At 34.9% G+C, this 15,016-nt stretch overlaps 2 protein-coding genes across 2 annotated transcripts; one reads left to right on the top strand and one right to left on the bottom strand.

Moving 5' to 3' along the window:
* Positions 1 to 1,537: 1,537 nt before the first annotated feature.
* On the bottom strand, positions 1,538 to 3,326 carry LOC145581500 (myb family transcription factor PHL8-like). Its single transcript, XM_081638507.1, has 5 exons — positions 2,992 to 3,326; positions 2,784 to 2,860; positions 2,524 to 2,687; positions 2,374 to 2,443; positions 1,538 to 2,290 (listed from the first exon to the last, which is right to left on the bottom strand). The coding sequence occupies exons 1-5, from the start codon at positions 3,125 to 3,127 to the stop codon at positions 1,700 to 1,702; spliced, it is 1,038 nt and encodes a 345-aa protein (XP_081494633.1). The 5' UTR covers positions 3,128 to 3,326; the 3' UTR covers positions 1,538 to 1,699.
* A 9,967-nt stretch (positions 3,327 to 13,293) lies between these two features.
* On the top strand, positions 13,294 to 14,975 carry LOC145583434 (uncharacterized). Its single transcript, XM_081640673.1, has 2 exons — positions 13,294 to 13,518; positions 13,974 to 14,975. The coding sequence occupies exons 1-2, from the start codon at positions 13,294 to 13,296 to the stop codon at positions 14,973 to 14,975; spliced, it is 1,227 nt and encodes a 408-aa protein (XP_081496799.1).
* The last annotated feature ends 41 nt before the right edge of the window (positions 14,976 to 15,016 follow it).

Here is a 15,016-nt window from a genome sequence, read left to right as displayed (position 1 = left end):
ACTACACTGTAGATTTGAAACAGTAACACATGTTCTGGGATTTAAAAGGGTCACAAATTTTTAAAAAAAGCCGGTGTTCAGTAAATTAGTGAATGGCGGAAGTTGGGACAACCAACAACTGCCAAACCACCACTCCTGTCGCCACTCCCTTAGCTTCTCCTAAGAATCCGGCGTCCCCCTCCGATTTCGACCTTGCTAAGCATCCCAATCCCCTGATTCCTGCGCTTCTGACCTCCCCCCATCCCCCGATTTGTCGAGTTTGAAGTCCGGAATTACAACAACTCCGAATACCTCGACCCCAATTGCATATATACCTTATTGTGGGTTTTTATCATTTCGCCTCATCTACTTTGATGGTGGCAAACATGGCAGCGGCGGAGGTGGTGATGACTATGGCGGCAGAGGTGACGATGACGACAACTATGAAGGGAAAAATATGAGGGCTTGCAGTTGGTAACGGAGAGGGAGAAGGGGGTTGAGGTTTTGATGGAGGAGAGAGAATTTGAAGGTTTGTTAATGGTGGAAATGTTTAGTTTTGAGGAGAGATAAAGATACGGGATGAAAGTAGAGCCATTGGGGTAACCTTTGTATTTTGTGTTTATTTTTTTTATTTTAATACTCTGTTTTTGTGAAAAAAAGGGTCACTTTTGTGAAGAAAAAGGGTCACTTTTGTGGAAAAAAAGGGTCATTTTTGTAAAAAAGGGGTAACTTTTGTGAAAATATGAATCACTTTTATAATAAAAAGGGTCACTTTTGTAAAGAAAAAGGGTCACTTTTATAAAGAAAAAGGGTCACTTTTTCGTAAAAATGTTCGATGTACAATAAAATTACTGTAAACCGGGGGCATGCAAAAGGAGTTGTAAAAGGGTAAGGATTCACCTAATCCACTTTGATTACAGAGTATTAAAGATGACAATGAATTGGATATTTGAACCCTAAGGATCTAAATTCAATACATAAATTAAACGGACACTAATCCAAATCCAAGTCCAAATTTGATTCTAAGTCCATTTGGTGAAATCTCAGTCCATGTCCATCGGTGTTTTTGGAGCTCCAAATCCAAGTCCAACTCCTATAGATTCAAACCTTCGAATCCAAATCCAAATCCAAATCGGCCTATATATTTTATCTAGTTGTCTCATTGTAAATCGTAAATGCAAAGTCTTTACTTTGCTATGTTTTCTTACAAGTCTTATAATTTCTTATTACCCAATTACCGCACTTAGTTTCCACAAACACCACTCTGAGCTCTGATATGGAGTAGCTAGTAATCCGTATTGGGAAAGTTTTTAGACACCATCCTCCACAAATTTGCCTTTGAGAACTTGATTGTATTCTTCACTTGAAATAAGGTGATCTGGTTTGATTTTAATAAAAAGATATGGTCTAGTATGAATTTTTCTAGTATGGTCTAATGAATTAATTTGACTAAATGTAGATAAGAAAAGTGAGCTACTTTATGTACACATACTCCTGTTACATTACAGATAAATTGTTTTCAGTATATACTCTAAAAAGTTGGCAGAAAGTCCAAAAATATACAAACAATATCAGATAAGTTATTATAAACAAACATTATCTCCTATAACCCACTATTTTTGGCGCATAAAAATGACTAAATTATACTTAAATTAAGGGCCAATAATCTAGCTTAATGGTCCACTAAAAAGCACCTAATAAAGATGCACATTGAATATTTCTATTCCTTTGAATTCAAGTCTATTGCTTGCCTTGGACCTAAATCTAAGTCATTCTCACATTGGCTATTCAGATCAATTGTCTCCAAAAGTCCAAACTTTTTTAGCCCATGTCCCATTTCCTCTCCATAACCTAGTTTACATGATTTCTTACTGTCTGTTTGCTCTACACAGTTGCTATCAAATACTATGCTTCTGCTCCTCTTCCTCGACCCCGACCCTTTCGTTCTCGTTTGATCGAGTAATGGCAGAACAAACAGGCATTGTTCTTGGCCACCCTTATCGGTAATCTCTTCGTTTTCGAGTCCTGTTTCTTTCTGCTCTGAGCTCTCGGATGAAGTCAAGGAGCTTTCAGCAGAACATACTGCATATCTCATTATATGCTTTTGTTCTAGTGATAAATCTGTCACCTCTGTCAGACCAGAGAATGATGAAGTGCTAACCATGGAGACTAGTTGTGAAAGTTCGGCTTTTGCATGTTCAACTCCTGCTGCTGTGCAGTTATAGCTTGACAGTGTTTCCTGTGCTTTCTTCAGCACCTTCTGTAAATATTTTCCTTGAGCTTCGATTCGCAGCTGCAAGTGTCTTTGTACCTATAATAACATGATATATTTCACATCATAAATAATGAGGATAAATTGAGTTACTGTCATAGAATAAATGTGTATCTTCTTACTTCAATCTGTTCATGAAGTTTCTTCTGTACCTCCATCTGCACTTTTATAGCCTCGGATATCTGAACATTTCTGCAATGAAGGAGAACAAGAATCAGTAAAGATGTAAATCTTATCTGAATACAGAAAAGGCGAACATTGATGACTCTTACTCATTGATCTGTTCCTGAGATGGATCATTTATTTCTTTTTCCTCGCCGAATAGATTGAGCGTGTCCATGGCCTGGCTTTCTTCATAATCTGCATCATCTGGTTTAGATTCACTGCAGGTTTCTGATTGCTGAATGTGCTGATGATTCTTTCCAAGCCTAAATTTCTGCAATGATCGAAAAACGATGTGTACTTCAAAACTCTGCTCTTTCTAGAAGCTAAAGATTGTTAGCTAAGGTGATAGAAGCAGTAGATGAATTGCCTGTAAATGACTCTTCAGGTGATACAAAGTAAGTCCTGGTATGCCCATCACTCTCATCAGACCCTTCGGCGTTGCCTCTGCTTGATTAATGAATAAATGAAAAAGAAACTATTGAATGAGAACATATAGAAATATTGTAAGATGAGCTAATGTTATAGAGAATAAAACAATTACAAGAGAAAAAGAATGGAAGGATTCGCTACGCAACTGTTAGCACCACCAAGCTGATCAACTGCTTTGACAAATCGTTGGTGAAGATCCGGTGTCCATCTGAGCCTAGGCTTTGCATCAGTAGATAAGACCAAGTTCATGTCTTGAGTTTGCAAATTTTGAAGATGACCCATGTTTCAGTATTTTTATGGAGGAATGACAGGTAGGAAAATAGCCAAGGGAGCATATAAATAGTAAGACTAATACAAGTAGTTTAATACAGAATAAGGTAACTCTGACCCTTGAAGCTCTGATGCTTCAAAATAAGCAGAAGAAGTGGGTTCTTTTTATATAAAAATTGAGAAGTTGGTTGAACTTGTCCTATGTTCTCACTCCATATCTGGAAACATTTTAAGTGGGGTTCTATAAGGAATATATGCCCATGAGCTGGGGATGCTTTCCTCTCACGTCCCAAAAAAATTCATGTCACCTTTTTTATTTTTTAGTTTTTGTAAAAAAATATTTACAATTGTTTTTATTTATTTAATTTACAGGTTTTTAACTTGAGTTACCTCTCCCATGTCCTTTGACTTGAAGGGAAGTGGGAGAGAATCTCACTGAGGCAGGAAAAACAGAGAAAGCAACACACTTCAACATGGAGTCTCAAAAGGATAGAAATACAAAGAAAAGAAAAGGAATAAAAGTATAGCCTTTGTTTGTATCTTCCTTCACCCTCTCCTCCCTCTCTTGTTCCCAGGGGAATAAGATAGCCCCACCATAATAAAGAAATAGAGTGTAGATGCGGAAAAAAAGATACTCTCCACGTCTCAGTTTACCTACATCGTTTTCGCTTTTGGAATGTCCTAATTTACCTATCTTATCCCGTAAATTTCACAGTCATCCACCTACGTTTCTTTATATCTTATGTCAAAAACCATGTCATTAGAATATAGAGCGAGTAAAATAGGATAGAACAGGTAAAATAAACTATCATTGATTGGAATTGTTTGTTTGAATGGGATATTTATGATTGAAAGGATATTAGACCTATAATGTATTATCTCTTATTACTTTTCTTTCCCAAATTTTCTTTCATGTGGTTGAAATTGTCAGATTCTTATTGTTCCTTGTAAGCTAAAAGGAACCAAAGAATCAATTGATAGATTTTGGGGCACACTCAAGCCATCTGTATCATCTACTACAACCCAAATGACAGTCAAATCAGCCAGTTCAATGTAACTGAATATGAATATGAATAAGAATAAGAATATGAATTCCTAAGACCATACACCCCTCCTATCCTCTTATCTCTACTAGGAATAGAACAAAGATGAAACCGCATATCAGCAGAATTATCCATGCACAGAGAATCAGATTTCGGAGCCGTGAGCCCGTGAGCATTATATACTGATAATGTTACAGAACTCAGAAAATATCCCCTTTATTTTGTTCTGAGAATATTTACAAGCAGTTTCAGAACAACTTATCACTGGCTCCGCTCCGTCGATATGCTCTAGGCTTTACTGTAATGAATAATAGGGGTAAAAGGTACTTGCAGCTAAGATCAGGTTCTATACTTCAGCTCCAAGTCTAGTTTTGTCTAAATAATGATTAGCTTGACCAGAAAAGTTAATTCTGTTGTACTTTCCCTGTTTAATATTCCTCAACTACATCTGCAATTGCATATAGTTCTTTCAAATTAACAGGAAAAGATTAAAATTACCACAATCTTCTCCTGTACAACTTCCAATGATGCATGTGAAATTTCAGGGTGAATTGAAGTTAGGAGCAGACCCAATAAATTTTATTAGAGAGTTACAAATTAGATATGATGTTTTACCCCATACATTCAACCCACTTGAAGAACAGGGCAAGGATTCAACTTAGGTAAATTCCTAGGTCTGTCACTAGTGGAAAATACGACTATTAAGTCTATAACAACTCAATGAGTGCGGGATAATAATCATAATATACATGTACACTAAGTATGCATGAAAATTTCTCTCCATAACTTTTTTTTTACCAAGAAAATTGCTGAGCCAATAGAAGTATATGAAATGAAAATTCTATGCACACTTAATGTACATGTCTAGTCGTGTTAATAATTGATCAAGGCTCAGACCTAGAAGGAGATGGTACAATTAGAGGAGGTAACGACCCAACGTACACTAGAATATTATTAATGGAATTTTCCCATTAGCAGAAGACTTTAATGAAGATCTTTCATTAGAGGAGGTAACGACCCAACGTACACTAGAATATTATTAATGGAAATGCCTAAAAGTGGTCATATCTAGTTTTTATCTTCAAACAATATAAAGCAATCAACTTAACACGATTGATAACACTTGAATGATGAATAAAGAAAGTATACATTTCGCATACTAGATTAGGCCTGCAATCCATATCCTAAAACAAGCTAAAACTTAAGATAGCAAAGTGTTAATCACGAACGAAAAGGGGAAAAAGTAAAGAAGCACAATATGGCGAACAACATATCCAAAAAGTCAAATTGATCAAGATAGATCTTCCTTTAGATTTCTTGGGTAACGGTCTAAGTGTTTGATAACTAAGGGGAATCAGAATTTAATCATTGAATTTATAAAGTGCTGCTATCTTAGTGCCATACAATTACATGTTCTGATGCATTGTAAAATAATTTCCAGGATGTGAAAAAGAGAAAAAGATTAGATACCAGGTAACATTAGATGAAAAAAGAACTTCAACTATTAAAGGGGGAGATAAAAAGAAAAAAATTAAGAGCACATATTGAGGGACAATGCTTTTGTATGCTGAAAGCATACAGGGGACTTTAAACCTGGGGATCTTAACTGGTTGGTCGACAATACTTTGACATATACATGTAGGGATTATTGCACATAATCGAAATGATCAGCGACGATAAAAACACATTAATCATATACTCGTCATAATGAAAGAAAGGAATCAATTTTTATGTAACAGAGTCTATGATGAAATGTGGCCCAAAGATTTGAAAAACAAGCGAAAAAAAAGAAATGTTGATGACCCTTTCTCTTTAGCTAGCGGATGTACTTAGCTCTTTAATCGCTTTAATATATTCCATAATAAGTAAAGTAGATTCTGGGGATGATGCTGAAAGAATCCTGTGTAATTTTTTTTGGTTTGAAGGTGAAGTTGTTGTGAATTAAAACATAAAAAGTTCTCTTAAGAGGGGCAAAGGTGGTTCCTTCCTCATCAATTATTATTCGGTAGGGACCTCATGAAGAAGATGTTTTTATAAAGCCAAAAGCATGAACATCAAAATGAAAAGAATATGGTCTCTGGAATCAAAAAAAGGAGACACTAAAAAGAACCCCAAGTCACCACCACTCCTACAAAGTAAAATTCATTCAGTTGCTGCAAACTAATACAAATGAAAATGTCATACTTACTGAAAATGACGCGAGCAGTATGTCACACGTTTAAATTCACCTTTCCGTAGTTACTTCTGATTTACGATCACTTTGGACTTGAAAAGAAGAAAAGAATAACTAGTTAGCATCTATATTTTAATTTTACATGACAATTTACTATTTACATCAAGGTATAATTGTATAAACAAACTGGTTTAACTTAGATAAATAAATAGTAGAAAAGTAAATAAGCATTACCCGAAATTGAACAGATGTTCGACATTCCACGTGCAAGTTTGATGTCTACAGGTCAAGAACTGTATTCGGCGATGGTCCATCAACTTATCATTTCTTGAAATTCCCTCTTTGGAAGGGAACCTGGGGCTGCAAAGTGACAGAATCCCCTCTCCCCCCTCTCCCAAAAACAACAAGACAATTGATATTTGATAAGCATAAAATGATTGGCAATGAATTGGCAGATAAGGATAGTCAGATATACGTGTGACATTCAGACATAATAATAAATATAGCTTAGAATTATTCTCCCAATCCATAACACATAGTTGCTGGTTTAATTTGGACTAGTAATGTCACGACTAAACTTAGTATGAGAGATTTATAATTATCCGGAACAATTATATCAGCATCCAGTTACATATGGAGTACATATTATATTTTGCATACAGGTTGTCAGAGGCAAACATTGAGCAAGGACAATAAGTTAGATTCTTTCATCTGATTTAATACTGAAATTTATAAGTCACAGATTATAGCATAAATATACCCTCAATAGTAATTTGTGTACTAGTTCTGTTTTCGAGGTTTGTTTTCAGATTGATGCAGAATATACAACGCTTCAAAAAAGTATAGCCAGACCAACTAACAGTGGATATAAATCTCATAACTTCAACAAGTGAGAAAGAATAATTTAATTTCCCTCGTTTGTCATGATATAATACCTAGAACCATTACAAACAGAATGTCTTTGTCAAAGACCCCACAAATTTAATCACATAGACAAACCAGAATCACTGTTAAAATATTCCATTGTATAATTTGATCAAGACTTATTCATAGATGACAGGATAATAAGCATTATTTTCTGATACCACATTATTTCAAAGGGAAACTAATAATACAGCAAAACTTTACTTGCAACAAGCACAGGACACTACCACAAACGCCAAACGGGAGCTTAAAGCTAGCAGAGCCATGAAATCTTGTGTTCAAATTTTCCAAGTCCTTTCTACAGTATAGTAATGTCATTTTACGTCACCGAGTCAGCTGATATTAGGTAACCTAGTATAATACAGAACTAAACTGATTTTTAGATGATCTGAAAACAATAGTATAGATCTGGAAGGTGTTCTGTTGTCTTATACGAATTATATCACAATAAGTTGACTCCTACTTTGAAGAAGTATGTCAGCTAATCACATATTAAATCAGAGTAAACAAATACACATCTTTGAGTTACTCTGCAATCTTATATAGTTTGAGCTCATCATTTTAATTCACATACCCGTGATCCTTGATACTTCGACCTATATATGGACACTTGATGCTCCATATTGGACTAAAGAAAGAACATTTTCATTTAAAGTTCAACACATAAACATGTACATATTTCTAAAGCCTGAGTAACATAGTTGCGATCACAGGAATAAGAGTACATACACCATAAACCTCCTCTTTACTTGGCCATTCCACACACAGAATGTCGTTAAGACACTATAACATGTTTATGTCCAATGGTATAGCTTTACGTGGCTACAATTACACTGATTTAAAACTAAAAACTTAAGACTATCAATTCACAATGCTAGGAAGGGAAAGGGGTATAATGACTTAAAAAATTTAGCACAGCAAACCAAACTTATGTTTCTAGCTACAATGTAAAACATTTCGGAAGCATCAGTCCACTGTGATAATTTCAGCCATACAAAGTGGAAACAAGAAAGAAAAAAAATGTGCTTTGAGTCTCCATGCAACCATGCGTATGCAGCAGCACAGAAATTCATAGCACTGAAAAGTTGTTCTCAGTTCTCATGAAAAACTTACCATGGACAACAATAACTTACAAGGAAAGGCTAAAGCATAAATCCTGACAACATGTTATACTGGAAGCCATAAACGTTAAAGAAGGAAAGGTAAGTAAACACTTAAAACTCTCCAGCTATGCGAGTTTTGTTAGTGGTTAAAAGATTCCTGAATAATGCTACTTTTTTCCAGTCTTATCAACAAAGAAACCTGGCAAAGGTATGATTTGTAATTCCACCTACTCCTTACAGTCCTCCAAAATACGACAAGAACCAGTCATTCCATTGCACAAATCACTCCTAAGATCAGAATAGGAAATGCATCAATGGTATTACTCGAACTCTCCATTTCACTTTAAGTACTAGTGCACATCCTTACACACTCCAACATAGGTATAAATTACTTCAATACTTTCATCTAGGACCAAAAGCATGAAATTTTTACCTTACAATGCCAACTTATGTGATTGTGTCTGCTATGAGGTTTCCCAAGCTAAGTCCAGGTAACGTAGGAATGCATCTATGAAGTTTAGTTTTTGTTTCAATTTCTATTAATCTAGAGTGCACATATACAGCCAATTTAACTAAATATGTCCAATGCCAGTTTGGCGGACTGCTTAGTGAAATCATGCCAGTACATAAAATTAAGAGTTCAAACAATTTTCATGTAGCACAAATGTCACAAACTCATTTTATGTAAAGGCAACTTCAGATGCTTAACCTGCTATCAGACAATTCACACAAACATAAGAAAGCAATGGTCATATTTTTTTCTTCTATGCATTAGAGGCTAACCTAATGGATGACAAATTCAATATTAACAAAACAAAGATGACAAGCCTCTCAAACTCAGACATATTTGTGACAAAATCCGTTCTCCTATTCCCCAATCCACCTTTTTCCAATTTATAGCAATACTCAACTCAATAGCTTCTATAACCCTGTTGTACTAGCTATAACTATCCTTAAAACTTTTAAGTGTGCAATTTCGGAGAGAGATGATTATATGCAGACCGAAGATGAACTACATGACACATCAGCTAACATTACCAAAATTAGCAACAATATTCAATTCATCATAGTTCTGTCTTCACAGTACTAAGAAGCAACTGAAATACTAGGGAAAGAGTAAATCTTGCCAAATTTTTGATATTGTCATTAGGATATTGTTTATCTTCAAGCATGCAGTAACCATGCCCACCACTTCTCCTACGATGACACATTGGGTATTTTTTCTTGCTTCAACCTCACATCAAAGATCACATATAGCATCTACAGATCTGTACGTGATAGGATATCAGAGGAAAGCAGAAAATTAGAAATGTGCTGGAATCAATAATTATAGATAAGTTAAAAGAGTCATCCCAGTCAAGCACATAATAATTTGGGTTACTAACTATGCTTCCTAAATTCATATCAGTGTTAACAAGCAATTTGTAGATGATTTGGCACGTTCTTATACTATGTTCAAACAGATCATAATCAAATATGATGATTATCAAAGTTGTCATGTATGGGTTAAGTAATATGTTTGTAGTGGGAAAAAGTGGCAAACTCTGATTACAGAGATGACAAGCAAAAGAGAACAGACAAAACACAGATTAACAGTTGATTAATAGTGACAATGATTAGGACTTTGAAACCCAAGCATAAACTTATACTGCTTTGACAGGCTCTTTCAAACAATCAAACCGCATCTTTTCTAGGAAAACGACAATAGAATATGGAAATATTGAAATCTTTGTGTTTGCCTAAGAGAATCAGCAATTGTTTCAAACTTCCAAGCTATATTAATGCTTATTTCATTGACTGTGATACAGCAATCACACTGCTTCATTGATAAGGTAGAGCACCTTGCCACATTAGACGGAATCCAAAAGTTAAACATAGCTTTGAAAAGTAATTCCATGTACAACATTTAAAACAAGTAACAAGCAAAACATAAAGACTAAAGTACAGTTCTTGCCATTGACAAGCAAAATCAAGTTGTTGAAATAAAAGCACAAAAGATGAATGATAAACATCGAATTCAATAGCTTGAGATTTTCTTTAGTAATAGACTCAATAGTTAATTTACATATCAGCCTTTATAATGCAAAAAAATCTTATTGGTTGAAACCATATACATCACAAAATGCAACTCATATTATGATGACCTAACTTGTACCATACATATTCTTTTTAGAAATCGATCAGCCGTTGATACTTCTGCCTCACAATGTCAGTTCATTCCAAAACAATACTTCTGAATTTACTTTCAATCTCACAAGAGTCACAACCATTATCCACCACTTTCACCTCTATGAAACTCATCAAACCTAAAAAATAAAGCATGGATCATAAATATTTTATTTGATAAAATACCTTAGGTACTTTTGTTTCATTTGTACATTCAGGATAAGTGTTTGTCACAGGTGAAGGGTGTACGGGACATTCCCCCCAATGTCAATTGGCTGCAGCCAAACTACGACAAACATTCCCAGATATAAGCCCAAAGGCCTATCATATGAACCTCCTAATCCAAGAGTGTCATGCTCTTATTAATTAGGAATTTGAACCCTAGTATCATGTCCAAGTATGATAGGCATATTGGGTTATTTGGGTATGCATAGAAATATTACGACACTTCAATTTAAAACCCCCAAATAAAGAATCTTTCTGAGCAGAGCTAGAGTAGTCTGACATATGTGTAAACTTGTACTTAACTTCAAGTAACACATACTCGTATTCACAATCTATACCAATATGACAGGTTACGCTTGACTTTTGTTGTCAAAGTCAAAGTATGTTGATTTTGACTATTAATTTTAATTAGTATATCCAAGTAAAGACTACAAATTGAAGAACCAGAGTACAACAAAACATTCATCAATAGTCTATATTCTAAAATTGTTGGTAATAAGTAAAAGAAGCAAATGACATCATGAAAAAAGGCCTTCAATTCTTTTCGGTACTAAACAAACTTATTGTGAGATAACAAAACAATCAAGATTCCATACTCCACCATTAGTATCTAAACAAAGGAGTACATACTTATTTAGGACCTTAATCACATAGATCCAATCAATCCCGAATATAGCAATAAATATCCTCGATATAGTAATTTTTTCTTGAAATGTCCTTAGAAACACCCAAAACAAATTACACCCCCCCCCCCCCCCCTAATTAAGCAGTGATCATACTGGCGTTCAAAGTGGTGTTAAGGCAAAAATTAAGTCGCAAAAGTGGACAAATTCTACCGTAGTACATACGTAGTATTCATGATATCCTTGAAATCAAGGGAAATGAAATCTACAAAATAATACAAGTATGTGAGCATTGAGAGCACCACACGTCCACACAGGATTGTCACATAATACAAGTAGTTAACAAAATGCAACTTTGTTGGTTTATTACTCTCAATCTCTCACCATCCCCAAATTTTATTCTCATTTTCTCTAAAATGTTTATCCATAAGCTTTGCTCTCCTCCCTTTATTTTCACTTATTTCAGTTTTACAAGTTCATACATGTATTAATTAAGTTCCAAGTTTAGGTCTTTGTATTGAGAGAAGACGGATCTCGTTATATATTATAATTGGTATTTTTTTCTTACAAAAAAATTAATCTTTAGTATCAAGATAAGTGGAATTTAGGTGAAAACAAGTTCAATTCAGATTCATGTAAGTTAAGTTTAGGGTTAATATATTCAGAACTTTTTGAAAATTATAAATTTCTGATTAAAATCGAAAAGAGCTTAAATATTCTTTAAATCAACAGCCATTTTGCAGTGAAAATTCATATCATATCATTGAAACAAATATAGAAATGGGCTACATTTTGCAGTGAAAAATTCATATCATATCATTGAAACAAATATAGAAATGGGTTATATTTAGCAGTAAAAAATTCATATTATATCCACTAAAAAGGGAAAAATTACCCAGAAACTTAGAATAAGAACCATAACAAAAATCAAGCAAAATAGGAATTCTATGAATAAGAATTTTCCTAAGAAAGGCGCTCACAATAAAGTCAGCAAGTGTGATCATTGACGAACTGTTGAAAGGAGAATTAAAGAGACGGGAGGTTTTAGGTGGAAACAAAGAGGATAATTAAGCCCAAACCATTTTGGTCCAACTTCTTTGGTCCAGACAAAATACCCAAATTCTTACGAGCTTTTTTTTCACTATTCATATACGAGTACTAATTTTAATCATAATTTTTTTTAATGTATTAATCATGATACTTCCTCCATTTTAAGATGTGTTGAAGATCATGATGATCAAGATCAAGAGCAGCACTATGATCCACCTTGAGTTCAAGACTACTAGTCACGAATTGCCAGCCTGTCTTTCCAGCTCAGCATTTTGTAACAGAATTCTGTTATTTTGTTTGTTCTGTAACAAACTTGTTCTAGAACTTTCTTGTGTAATAAAAGGCAGAATATAGCTTATATTTCATTTCATTCACTTAGTTCTTCAATGAATGATAATCTCTTCTTTCTCTCTCTAAAATCTTCTGTATTTTTCCTTCAGAAAACTTATTTCATCAGTTTTTATCATGGTATTAGAGCAGAGATCCTGCTATTTTTTGTTGATTTCCGCATAATTTTGTGATTGTTTTTCTTCTGCTTACTGTTTGCTTGCTTCAATCATTTTTTGTTCGATTGAATATCTTCCTCCGATTTTGATTGTTTGATTTCACTTTGAGTTCTTCATTAATAGCGCAATCTCAACCATTATCACTCACTCAAGATCCTACTAGTGTATATTTTCTTCATCCTTCTGAAGATCCTACTAGTGTATATTTGATTGTTTGATTCTGCTTTGAGTTCTTCATTAATGATGATTGCATTGGCTACGAGAACAAATTTGCTTTTATTGATGGCTCTTTACCTAAACCTCTTGCATCAGATCCTGCTTATCATGCCTAAGAGAGGTGTAATGCGATGATCATTTCCTATATTATGAGGTCTCTTGATAATACTCTAGCTCGAAGTGTGATCTATTTTACTACTGCTAGAGAGGTCTGGAAAGATCTAGAAGATCGTTACTCACAAAGTTTTGGACCACAGTTATACACAATTCAGCAATCATTATATGATTTGCAACAAGAAAATACTAGTGTTGCTGAATTTTTCACTCGAATTAAAGGATTTTGGGACGAGATCAATGGCATAAATCCTGTTCCAGTTTGTGTTTGTGGTGGTTGTACCCAGGGGCGAAGCCAGGAAAAAAAATCTACGGGGGCCAAGAAACGATAAAGTTACCCCGAAAAAAAAAAATTAAAAAACACTCACAGTGGGAATTGAACCTGAGACCTCTCTCCCACCAAGTCACCATGAAAAACTCCAACAAACCAATTGGGCTATTACTAACATCATGATATATAGAATAAATACTAGCTATTTATTAGTTATTCTAGGGGGGCCAAACTATATATTACTAATATCACCAATTGGGCCACGGGGGGCCGGGCCTCCACCAGCCCCCCCCCCCCCCCCCCCCCCGTGGCTCCGCCCATGGTTGTACCTGCAATCTTTCTCTGAAATTCTTATAGCAACAACAAGAGGAAAGACTGATTCAGTTACTCATGAAGCTGGATCGAAAGTATATCAATGTCAGAACTAATATTTTGATGATGTAGCCATTACCTACTGTTTCCATGGCTTACAAGTTACTTGTTCAAGAAGAAAAACAAAGAGAAGCTAGCACAATATCAGATTTTATGTCTTTTATGGCATTTTCTGCTGAGAATAAGAGTTTTCATAATAGAAATGCATCTTACAGACATCCTATTTCTAATTACTGGCAGCCGAGGAATTTTGGTCCTAATTCTTTCAATTCTGGTATTCCTTTTGGAGGAGGAGTTGGTCGTGGCAATTCTTTTTCTAAGAAACAATCTAGTTTCTTTTGTGATCATTGTAAAATGCCTAAACACACAATTGACAGGTGCTATAAGATCTATGGCTATCCTAACTCACAATCTGGTTACAAAGGCAAAGGCAGGAAGGTTGCAACTATAGTTTACAATGATGATCCTTTAGACGAAAGTCAAGATGGAGATCCTGAGCCTGTCCATCTCTCTGTTGCTGAGTACAGTAAGATGATGCAGCATGTATCTTCTGCTAAGATTGAGAATGCACAGAATCTTGTGCAGTCTGCTACCAGTTCAGCAAATGTGGCAGGTACATGTTTATTATCCTGTTTGAATTCAAAATGGATAGTAGATAGTGGAGCTATAGATCATATTTGTTCCAATATTGATTTGTTTCATAGCTTTAAGAGGTATACTAAGGTGCCTAACACTATTACAGTAGTTGATGGGAAACATGTGAAAGTAGAACATATTAGGACAGTTAGATTTGATAATGGCATAGAGTTAAAAAATGTGTTGCATGTGCCTGGCTTGTCTTTTAATTTGATCAACACTCATAAGCTTTGTAAGGATCTTGATTGTGACATTACTTTCACTCATGATACTTGTTTGATCCAGGGACATTCTCAGAAAGGTTCCCTAGTTCTTGGTAAACTTGAATCAGGATTGTATGCTATGGATGAGGGAAATAAAGGTTGTATGGGCAGTAGTTCTACTGATGACCATTCACAGTCTGCTTTAACTACCAGTGCAGAGGAAGCAAAGCTCTGACATCTTAGACTAGGGTGTTTACTATTCAATAAGATACATCA

The sequence above is a fragment of the Chenopodium album genome, chromosome 15 (assembly GCF_948465745.1).
Source record: "Chenopodium album chromosome 15, dcCheAlbu1.1, whole genome shotgun sequence".
Lineage (NCBI taxonomy): Eukaryota > Viridiplantae > Streptophyta > Magnoliopsida > Caryophyllales > Amaranthaceae > Chenopodium > Chenopodium album.
Note: the sequence above shows the minus strand (reverse complement) of the source record. Positions and strands in the feature narration are given on the sequence as shown.